The sequence below is a fragment of the Berghia stephanieae genome, chromosome 12, assembly GCF_034508935.2.
Source record: "Berghia stephanieae isolate SIO BIC M18660-M18661 chromosome 12, UCSD_Bste_1.3, whole genome shotgun sequence".
NCBI lineage: Eukaryota > Metazoa > Mollusca > Gastropoda > Nudibranchia > Aeolidiidae > Berghia > Berghia stephanieae.
In genome coordinates, this window is record NC_088371.1 from 5044244 (window position 1) to 5056772 (window position 12529).

At 38.3% G+C, this 12529-nt stretch overlaps 1 protein-coding gene across 3 annotated transcripts in view; it reads right to left on the reverse strand.

Moving 5' to 3' along the window:
* Nucleotides 1-12155, reverse strand: part of LOC144957843 (uridine and thymidine phosphorylase-like) — a 35906-nt gene extending 23751 nt beyond the window's left edge. For 2 of the 3 annotated variants that reach the window (XM_078889313.1, XM_078889312.1), the window contains exons 1-3: nt 10287-10398; nt 8940-9048; nt 5927-6088 (exon numbers count right to left, since the gene is read on the reverse strand). In XM_078889313.1, the coding sequence (XP_078745439.1) occupies nt 5927-6088; nt 8940-9048; nt 10287-10384 (369 nt within the window). In that variant the 5' untranslated portion in view covers nt 10385-10398. Of the gene's footprint in view, nt 1-5926; nt 6089-8939; nt 9049-10286; nt 10399-12031 lie in introns of those variants that run through there. The other variant, XM_078889314.1, reaches the window with a different exon arrangement.
* Nucleotides 12156-12529: the final 374 nt, after the last annotated feature.

Sequence of the window (12529 nt, forward strand, 5' to 3'; positions counted from 1 at the left end):
ACAAATCAAGGAACTTGGTAGAAACTACATCCACTAAAAGCGCAATATCCACAAAACGTGCTCAAAGCGCTTTTCAAAAGGCCCCTTAGCTAACAGCAACGCTTAACATGTTGGACGAGACAGGCGATAGTATTGTTAGGGGATACTACATTTTTAGACAACAACACTATTAACGGCCAGGTTCTCATTTTATACCCGGGTACGATGAGACATTGTGTATAAAGGTTCTTTTCCAAGAACTCAACATTGCGCCACTCAGAGAGGTACTCAAACCCTGGACCTTGCAGTTCGAAGGCGAGTGTCAATCCATAAAACCACATAGCCGCAAGTTGACTGGGGTCATAAAAGTTTCCGAAATCAATTTTTAAATTTGGAATCGGAATTTTAACGCCTTTTTTTCTTTTTAAAATTTTTTTAAAAAAAAAAGGGTTTTACGGCGCTTGCAACACATTAGGCCATATCAGCGCCAGTACAAAGGAAGAAAATTGGGGAAAAAAATGTTCTAGAATTACAATTAAAGTACCCAAGAAAAAGGAAGACAAATGGGGTTAGTTCAAATATGGAACAGATGAAGATTTCAAGAGGACACTATCAATGTACCTAGTTTGAGACCACCTAAACGTCTCATCCAGACACAAGCACAGATCTCTGATAAGAGGAACGCACTCAAATATTTACAAATCATATGTAAAACAAAAATAATACAATTAAAATAGAGATGAATTACAAGAAAAAAATATCATCTCCCAAAACCCGAACTTTATATTTGACTGTTTCCCTCCCCGCAATTATATCCGGCCAGGGCGAGGTAATCTCATTCCAAGACAGACAGAAAGCATGTTGGAAAACAATACAAGGGGATAGAAGACACAGTAAGTGCCTCCCTGCACGCTATGGAAGGTCATGAACCCCGCCCAGAAATGTAACGACGGGAACAAGAACTGGAATATGAATTCAACATTTCAATGATCAGAAATACGAAATTTGATTTCAAGCACTTAAAAAATTACATTTCCCTATCACCAACGTGATACTTACTAAGATGCCAGAAGTTCTGGACTGTAAACAGTAATAAACAAAAATGATGAACACAATATTTATCTGCAATCAATCTAGGTTTTAAGTAATTAATGTATTGAGGATTTCATTGATTTTTGTTTGTTTGCTGAAGAAGGGCTTTGAGTCCGAAACGTTCCTTGTTTGGTGTTTTTTTTCTGTTTTGTTTTTGTTTGTAATCTGTTATGTTTGCCTATCTCCAAGGAAACGTTTAAACTTAACTCATTTTTTAAAAACCAAAGATTAGATTTTCAGCATCTAAATCCACAAATTCTGATATAATACAGTACTCGATGGATCATAGCACGCCGAATTCCAAGACGATCAATGATACGTTGGAGCAGGATGACTGAATTTTATCAACACAACAAATCGCCACCCCCCTCCCCCCCCCCTTTCATGAGCATCGGATTTCGATTCGGCACGCTCGGATTCAAGCACGCTTTTTGGATTCTCCCGACAGCGTGCTGTACTCCGGCGAGTACTGTACCGTTTTGAGGCGGGAGGTCATATTTGGAGAGCACTCAGCTCAGATGTAAAAGAAGCAGGTTTGAATCTGGATATAGATAGTTTTTTGCCATCCGCGTTTATGAGTAATGCTTCTTAGCCAAGCGCATACTATCTATAGTTGGTGATTTTCTGACCGTTCTGTCCGCCTAGCGATGACTGGGTGGGGTAGCTTATCTAGAGAAAATGCTTTAAGTAAGGCTATATTATATAGTATGCGCTTGGCAAAGAAGCTCATAACATTGCCATCCGGAAGTATAACGGACCAACACACAAAACTGTGTGTATCCATGAACGTTTATAGTCAGGTTAATACAGTTCAGTGAGCATTACTCATAAACGCGGATGGCAAAAAAAATAAATAAATAAAGACCTGAGTGACGTCATCTTCGAACTGTCTATAGATAGAATGCGCTTGGCCAAGGAGTTCACAACATTGTCATCCGGAAGTATAACGGACCAACACACAAACTCTGTGTAACCATGAACTTTTATATTCTGGTTCATACAGTTTAGTGAGAACAACTCACAAACGCGGATGGCAAAAAAAATAACAAAGACATGAGTGACGCCATCTTCGAACTATCTATAAAATGTCTCTAATTTCACATTCTATTCACACTACAGCCTACAAAAGTGGGAAGTTATGTGATACAATGAATAACTGGAGACTATAGATAGTATGCTGATGACGTCACTCAGGCCTTTGTTATTGTTTTTGCCATCCGCGTTTGTGAGTTCTTCTCACTAAACTGTATTAACCAGACTATAAAAGTTCATGGTTACACAGAGTTTGTGTGTTGGTCCGTTATACTTCCGGATGGCAATGTTGTGAACTCCTTGGCCAAGCGCATTCTATCTATAAACTAAACTTAGCTGTTATTTATTCAAACTTTATTATTCAATTTTATTATTGGTTACTACTATTATAAAATCTAATTGTTAAATTTTATACCCAATTTCATTGTTAACTTTTAATGTTTTTTTATTTGTATCATTTATTATATACTTTTATCATCAAATGTTGGAAAAAAAATCAATAGTTACTCAGTTACTGTCCATAAATTAATATCTTTACGAGTCATTTCAAATTGTATTTGATACTGGTATTTAGCTCTGATCTCGATTATACTACCATGCTATAATATAATGTGTTAGAACAATGACACAGCCGGACGTGTAGCCTACACACACACACACACACACACACACACACACACACACACACACACACACACACACACACACATATATATATATATATATATATATATATATATATATATATATATATATATATATTATGCAGATCCAACTTCTGAACCCACTTATGGGCCTAGTTTAACATTCATTGTTGTTATGGACAAAGTTTGTCCGTTTAAAAAAAAGCGCTTTGGGGTTTTGACGAAAGGCGCTATAGAAATATGCTTATTACTATTATTATTATTATCATCATCATCATCATCATCATCATCATCATCATCATCATCATCATTATTATTATTATTATTATTATTATTATTATTATTATTATTATTATTATTATTTTTATCATCATCATCATCATCATCATCATCATCATCATCATCATCATCATCATCATCATCATTATTATTATTATTATTATTATTATTATTATTATTATTATTATTATTATTATTATTATTATTATCATTATTATTATTATTATTATTATTATTATTATTATTATTATTATTATTATTATTATTACTATTATTATTATTATTATTATTACAACAATGAGCCCACAATGAATTGAGTTATCAGACCTGCAGACAAGTGCACGACGACACAACCACATGGATGTGACTGTAGATAAAGTATATTGGAGGATGGAAAAAACAAATAGGGGGTAAATATCAGTTTCCACATCCAATAGTTACCAAAACGGTATGCCCCTACGCTCCCTACCCCTCACCCCTTACGGTATGTCCCTACCCTCCCTACCCCTCACTCCTTACGGTATGTCCCTACCCTCCCTACCCCTCACTCCTTACAGTATGTCCCTACCCTCCCTACCCCTCACTCCTTACGGTATGTCCCTACCCTCCCTAACCCTCACTCCTTACGGTATGTCCCTACCCTCCCTACCCCTCACTCCTTACGGTATGTCCCTACCCTCCCTACCCCTCACTCCTTACGGTATGTCCCTACCCTCCCTACCCCTCACTCCTTACGGTATGACCCTACCCTCCCTACCCCTCACTCCTTACGGTATGTCCCTACCCTCCCTACCCCTCACTCCCACCTACAAACTAATAAATAGAGGTGCCTAAATGAGTCAATAAAATGGAGATAGAGATAAAGGGAGTAAATATGACTCATAAATGAACAACACAAAACAAACAACGTTTCGGCTTGGGCCTTTCTCAGCTAAACATGATAATAATAATAATAATAATAATAATAATAATAATAATAATAATAATAATAATGAATAATAATGAATGAATTTATATAGCGCCTTGATCCACAATGTGCTCAGAGGCGCTTTGCAATGCAAATATAACACAACAATAAATCGATAATTTAAGCATAAAATCTATCATATTGGAATAGAATTAATAAATTTGTAATTTAATTACCACGCACTGTGTTACAAGATGAAAATTTAGGATATCTATAACATGCAGGCCTAATAGAAATGTTAAACATCAAATGATTTTCTAAAGAGATGTGTTTTTTGTTTCTTTTTAAAGTTTTCAAATGTCGGACATGTTTTGAGGGATGAAGGCAGTTGGTTCCATAAGACGGGTGCCGATTGGCTAAAAGATCTCTCACTAAAAGACGATCTACAGCGAGGAACCTGGAAGAGATTATGACCACTGGATCTAAGTTTCTCTCCGGCACATAGAGATTAACCATGTTTTGTAGGTAAACAGGAGCTGTCTTATTAAAACATTTAAAAGCATAGCATAAAATTTTGAACATAATTCGGCTGTTAACAGGGAGCCAATGCAAAGATATTAAAATCGGGGTTACATGCTCTTTCACCCCACAACCAGTCACCATTCTAGCTGCGCTATTTTCCACTTTCTGTAGCTGTCTAATTATGTATTTTGGTGACGATTGTAAGAGAGCGTTACAGTAATCTATTCGGTTATGTACAAATGATGTCATTAATGTTTTGCCAGTCTCAGTATCCAAAAGATGTCTAATTCTATAAATTTGATGGAGATGACAAATCTGAGCAACTTTACCAACATGAGCGTCCATACACAATCTTGAATCTAAATATGCACCTAAATTCCTGACATTTCCAACATTTACAATCTTAATTTGACTACCAGCAATGCTCAATGATTCTCTTTCTGTTCTTTTCCGGTTATTTCCATAAAAACTTATTATTTCCTTTTATCCTCATTTAACTTTAATTTATTTAAAACCATCCCATCTTTTATGTCTTTCACGCACGCTTCCACTCGAGATACAATGTCCACTTTCGTATCGTTAGTAACAGGGAAATAAATTTGAGTATCGTCGCATACAAGTAAAAATTCAAATCATACGCCGAGATTATAGCATTTATGGGTGTATATAAGATGGCCCCAGGACAGAACCCTGGGGTACCCAAACTGCAGAACACTAATATCAGAAAGAGAATCTTCAATGGCAACACACTGTGTGAGGTTAGAAAGATAAGATTCCAACCAGTCCAAAACATCATTTTGAATATTAAAATTGGTTTGAAGTCTGTTTAAGAGCAACTTCCGATCAATGGTATCGAATGCGGCACTTAAATCAAGCAGTATGAGCACTGCCGTCTTCTTATCAGCAACATAATTAACAAGATCATTGTGCACTTTGATCAAAGCAGACTCAGTGCAGTGTCCCTTGCGATAAGCAGACTGTACCATTGATCGAAAGTTGCTCTCATCTAAAAAGGTATCCAATTTAGAGAATATAATTTTTTTCTATATTTTAGATAACGTACTTAAATTAGACACAGGCCTGAAGTTTTTATAACTATTTTTGTCCAATGAAGGCTTTTTCAATAAAGGGCGCACAATTGCTTTCTTAAGGCATGCTGGAACTGTCGAGGTGTGAAGACTAGATTGAACAATGTCCATAAAATGCATATACATATAGATAAGTTCGAAGATGACGTCACTCAGGTCTTTGTTGATGTTTTTTGCCATCTGCGTTTATGAGTAATGCTCACTGAATTGTACTAACCCGACTATAAACGTTCATGGATACACACAGTTTTGTGTGTTGGTCCGTTATACTTCCGGATGGCAATGTTATGAGCTTCTTAGCCAAGCGCATACTATCTATACACCTACCCCTTCATTCCCTTCATATCCAAAGTTATGACATAGAGGTAAAAAAAAAGACTCACGTTAACACAGAAAACATCCCCCTTTTTGTAGCCACTGTACCGTTCATTCTCGAAGTAAAAGTCGAAGTCTTCATTCCTCTCGATATCATGTCCATACAGTTGACGGGCAAGCAGAGTGCATGTTGACCGCATGCGACCAGGAGTTCCCCCAATGCAGACAAACTTCAAAAAGGCAGAGAAATAAAACCATTAAAGCTGAATAGCATAGGCAAAATGATTAAAAACAAAAAACAAACCAACAATCGGATGTATCCAAAATGCGTCACATTTTGATGACAAGGTTGCCGGTTTTATTAAAAACGATAAGTTATTTTAATGTTTGTCTCTTGGGTTATCTCTCACTTAATTCCTGTGAGCATACATATAGCATGAAGATGACGTCACTCAGGTCTTTGTTATTGTTTTTGCCATCCACGTTTATGAGTAATTCTCACTAAACTGTATTAACCAGACTGTAGATAGTTCGAAGATGACGTCACTCAGGTCTTTGTTATTGTTTTTTTTTTTTTTTTGCCATACGCGTTTATGAGTAATGCTCATGAAACTGTATTAATCCGACTATAAACGTTCATGGATACACACAGTTTTGTGTGTTGGTCCGTTATACTTTCGGATGGCAATGTTATGAGCTTCTTAGCCAAGCGCATACTATCTATTAATGTTCATCGTTACATATGGTTTTGTGTGTTGGTCTTTCGGATGGCAATCTTGTGAGTTTCTTAGCAAGAGCATACTATCTATACAGATCTTCCAAAGGCAGTAGATCAAATGTGTATTGTAACCGCGTTAAATAAACAGAATAGAAAAGAAAAAGAAAAGTCAACCAAAGATGAACTATTTCAAACCCTTGTATATCTTGATTACTTACTAGCAGGGATGAAAGATGTATTGTTGTGGTGTATCTCAATATACGAGTAGAAAGAACTCAGCTGGTAAATTGATGTCCTCGCTTAATGCCTTCGGTTTGTCAGGTCGACTATGTGGTCTAGTGGTATGGCATTCGCTTTCGGATCGGATGGTCCTGGGTTCGAGCCTCGCTTGGCGCATAGTTCAGTCCTTGGAGAAGGCTCTTTACTCACATTCTCTCACCGTAGTCAGGGACTGCACCTCAATGCAAATAAAGCCAAAATCATGGATCTGTACAAAAGCCTTTGGCTCAAGATTTGTTGGCAGCAAGAATAGAAGTAGATTGTAAGTTAGGTCCAGAGATGTAGATTGGTCTTGCACCAGTTGTGAGTGTACCCGGGACTATGTGAAATGGACACCAAAAGGGAGGGGGTAATCCGCGACTACAGTAGGACGTAGACACTCATGATGAGTGAACCTGAGACTATGGGAAGTGAATACCAATGGGCTTTGACCTGGTTTGTGAGGTGGATACCAGGGGTGAACGAAATGTGAGATGTGGACATCAGTTGAAAGTGAACCTGAAGGACTGTATGGGGTGGACAGCAATGGGGAGTGAGCCTGGGATTACTGGGCACGGACATCTGTGGGGCGTGAATCCGATTCTCAGGGAGGTGACGTATGTGGAGAGTGAACCTTGGACCGTAGACTGTGGCCATAAGTGATGAGTGATCCAGGACAGCGTGGTACGGACACCAATAAAAGGTAAATAGGTGGGGCTGTGAGAGGTGGACATTGGTTGATGGGGAGTGAACCCAGGATTACGGAAAAAGGACACCCGTGTGGAGTGAATTAAAAACTGTGTGAGGTGGACACCAGAAGACAATGAATCCGGGATTATGGAAGGTGGACACCAGTGATGAATGAACCCAGATTGTACGAGGTAGACACCGATGGATAGTGACTCCGAGACTTTAAGATGTGTACACCAATGGGAGAAAGCCTGAGATTATTGGAGGTCGACTCCAGTGGTGAGTGAATACGGGACCATGAGAGGTGAACAGCAGTGAGGAGTAAACCCGTAATTGTGTGAGATTTGTAACCATGGAATTGAACCTGGAATAATTATGTTTAAATTGACACTCATGGCGAGAAAACTCAGGACAGCGGAATATGGACGTCAATGGGAATGAACCTGTGGGGTTATGCGAGGTGGACATCGGCGGGAAATCAACCATTTGCTCTGAGATGGATACCAGTAGGGATTGAACCAGGAACTATGGGAGGAGGACACCAGTGGAGAGTGAACCCATAACAATGTGAGATTGACACCGGCGAGTAATAAACCCACCAGTGTGTCGGGTGGACACTGATGGGGAGTGAACCCACGACTGCATGATGTGGAGTGAACATGAGATTATGGACAGTGAACACCTGTGAGACTGAATCTGGGACTCTGAGGTGGATACTAATGGAGAGTGAGATGTCGACGTATGTGAGATATAGAAACCAGTATGGAGTGAAACCAAAACTGTGTGAAGTGGACACTATGGAAGGTAGATAGATGGCGAGGGAATCCGAGACTCTAAGATGTGTCACCCAACAGGCGTCATGTCCAGTCCTACATGTTAAATGTTGCTTTTGACCAGGGACCATTTGTAAAGCGCTTTGAGCACATTTAGTGGATATTGCGCTATATAAAGCTGAATTATTTTTAGATTATTTAATTATTCTAAGATGTGTCTTACATGTGTCCCATCAGAGAATGTTTGAAGAGAATGTAGTTGAGTGAGAGTTGTGGCACAGACAATGGCAGATGGAGTTGATATATTTTTTAAGCTTTTATATAGCGCAATATCCACTACACGTGCGCAAAGCGCTTTACAAGATATCCCTGGCCAACAGCAACATTTAACATGTAGTAGGACGGGACATGGCGCCTGTTAGGCGATAATATTATAATTTTTTTCGGACAGAGACGACACTGTTAACGGTCAGGTACTCATTTTACACCTTAATACGGTGAGAGAATATGAGTAAATAGCCTTCTCCTCCAAGGACTCAACTATGCGCCGAGCGAGGCTCGAACCCAGGACCTTCCGATCCGAAAGCGAGTGTCACATACCAAAAGACCACATAGTCGCACATAGTTTTTATATCTACCTACCTTGACATCTGCAAACTTTTTGGCCGTGTCCTGGTCCAGCGGGATGCCCAGATGATAGGTATAATCCGATTTTATCTGGTCAAGGTGTGGGTTTGGAAGGCGGACCTCGCTGTCGATTAATGGTCAAAAGTAAGAAAGTGCTCAGTACGTGTATCGTTTGTTTTGATTTAAGGGTTTTACGGCGCTTGCAACACATTTAGGTCATATCAGCGCCAGTAAAAAGGAAGAAAATGGGATAGTAAAAAGTTCTGGAATTACAATTAAAGCACCCAAGAGAAAGTAAGACAAAAGGGGAACTAGGAACAAATAGGGATAAGATGTAGATTCCAAGATCATATCACCAATGTACTTAGTTTGAATCACCTATAAGTCTCATCCGGACACAAGCACAAAATCCAACAAAGAGGAATACACTCAAATGCTTACATTGTACATCCAAAATAAATATAATAATACATAACAGAGAGATGATTTACAAGGAAAAAAAAATCATCTCCCAAAACAATAACTATGCATTTCACTGTTTCCCTCCCAGCCAGGGTATCCGGCCAGGGCCAAGACAAAACCAAGTAATCTCATTCCAAGTCAAAGATAGAAAGCATGTTGGAAAATAGATATAAGGGGATCGAAGGAGGTCAGGAACCCCACCCAGAGTACGTGTATCGCGTACTTTCCCGAATTTAACAAGTTACGTATATTTAAAAAAAAAATTAACGTGTTTAAAAAAATATAATTGTGAGGGCTTCCGAAAGCTCCTACATCCCCAGTATTCCTGCGGCTATGTGGTCTTGTGGTATGCCACTCGCTTTCGGATCGGAAGGTCCTGGGTTCGAGCCTCGCGCTCGGCGCATAAATGAGTCCTTTGGAAAAGACTCTTTACTCACATTCTCTCACCGTACTCAGGTGTAAAATGAGTATCTGACCGTTAACAGCGTTGTCTTTGTCCAAACAATTGTAATATCGCCTAACAGGCATCATGTCCCGTCCTACATGTTAAATGTTGCTGTTGACCAGGGACCCCTTGTAAAGCGCTTTGAGCACATTTAGTTGATATTGCGCTTTATGAAGCTCAATTTTGTTTTTTTTTTGGTTTGTTTTTTTTTCTTGTTTTTTTTTTTAATAATATTTAATAGGTGGTTTGGGAGGGTGAAACTTTTTTTTTAAGTGTCTCCCCTCCCAAACCCCCTACTACAACATTATAAAAAAATCCCCCGTCCCCCCACCTCCCAAACCCCCTATTAGAACAAGAATACTGGGGAATAGGAGCTTTGGGAAGGCATCCCATATAATTATTTACTGATTGCTGTTATCAATTAATTGTCAAAAGTAGATATGTGAAATATTTACCACATGATTCCAAATGTTATCCTTATGGAGAGAATGACACAAAGAATAACTCCACGCGCAGTAAAAATAGACATTAAAAAAAAAATGACGACAGTCATGTGATTGACCCATTTAAAACTGTGTTAAAATCCAACAACTCACGATTGACAAGGCAATGTCGATACAATATTATTATTAGTTGAGGGTGTCAATGACAACACGGAAAGAGTTGAGCATATCGTATCGAAATATCATCGATTCAGGTACCGTTCCATTAGTGTTGGGCGATATCACAAAGATATTAATTCGTCATTTGAAATATCGATATATCGATATTTATCGATACAAATGAATTATACATCGATATATCGGAAATCGATAATAATCTTTGATAAAAGTGCTTTTTCTGTGTCATCCGTTATACTTCCGGATGGCAATGTTGTGAGCTTCTTAGCCAAACGCACACTATCTATAAAACAACACAGAAAACTATGTGTAAACTTAAACGTTTACAATAATATGATCAAGAAAATCGTGTGAAAACTAGTCACCCATCTGGCGGTATTAAATAATGATCAGAGAGAGAGGTCAATTTAATTCACGTTATTGTTTATAAACAACTATCCATGCTTGTCCGAGCACGTTTGAAGGTGTGTCACAACAATTGGATATTTTTTAACAAACGTAAACACGCTCCTTTGTTTCCAAAAGTTATAAACATTCACATGTGTCAAGCTGAATAAAATGGCTAATCGTGGTGTTAGATATTTAAAAAGCCGTGAACACTTTTCACTATGTGGGTTACTTTGAACACATTTTGCAATGTGGCTAATGACTTCGAGCTCATGGAAATTTAATTAAGATAATGGTATGAAGCTGACGTCACTCTTTGTTATTGTTTTTGCCATCAAGTTTATGAGAAATTCTCACCAAACTGTATTAAGCAGACGATAAACCTTCAAGGTTACACATAGTTTTGTGTGTTGGTCCGTTATACTTCCGGATGGCAATGTTATGAGCTTGTTAGCCAAGCGCATACTATCTATAGATAGTATGCACTTGGCTAAGAAGTTCACAACATTGCCATCCGGAAGTATAAATTACCAACACACAAAACTGTGTGTAACCACGGACTTTTATAGTCTGGTCAATACAGTTTAGTGAGAATTATTCATAAACGCGGATGGCAAAAAAAAAAACCAAGAGACCCGAGTACCCGAGTGACGTCATCTTCGAACTATCTATAGATCGTGCCCATTATGAAACGAACGAACTAGACAATTCATATATTGCAATATTATACAGTTTTCATTGAATAAAGTGGCATCGCATTTTTTTTTTAATGAACAAGGCAGATCACAAAATGGTTCCAACACGAGAACCCCAGGTTAAGTATTAAAAAAAAAAAATGAATGTGTTTAAAAAAATATATCATTATTTACTGATTGTTGTTATCAATGGGCACGATCTATATTACATTTCCATGTGCTCGAGGTCATTGGTCACATTGGAATATGTGCTCAAAGTGACCCACATAGTGAAAAGTGTTCACAGTTTTTGAAATATCTAACATCACAATTGGTCATTTTGTTCAGCTTGACACATGGGTATGCAAACAACTTTCATAAACAAAGATGCGTGTTTACATTTCTGAAGAAATATCCAATCGTTGGACAGCAACAAATCATGTGATTGATGACTAGGTTGGAGGAAAACATGAATATAGATCGCTCCCATTAATTGTCAAAAGTATGTGAAATATTTACCACATGATTCCAAACTGTTATCCTTATCGAGAGAAATGAAGTGAGTAGGGGAGTGTCAGAAAACAATAGAGAATAAATATTTCGCGGCGGCGATGGGATGGTGGTTCGAACCCGCGAACTTACTGGTAAGACAACTAAACTCCGTCTGGCCGGGGAGAGCGTGACTCTTCCGTATGAGCTATCCACGATCTCCTTATCGAGAGAATGACCCAGAAACTGACTCCACGCGCAGTAATAATAATAAAAATACAAAAACAAAACAAATGGGAGCGATCTATATTCATCTTTTCGTCCAACCAAGTCATCAAACACATGATTTGTTGCTGTCCAATGATTGGATGTTTCTTCAGAAATATAAACACGCTGCTTTGTTTATGAAAGTTTTAAGTATACCCATGTGTCAAGCTGAACAAAATGACGAATCGTGATGTTAGATATTTCAAAAACTGTGAACACTTCTCACTATGTGGGTCACTTTGAGCACATATTCCAATGTGA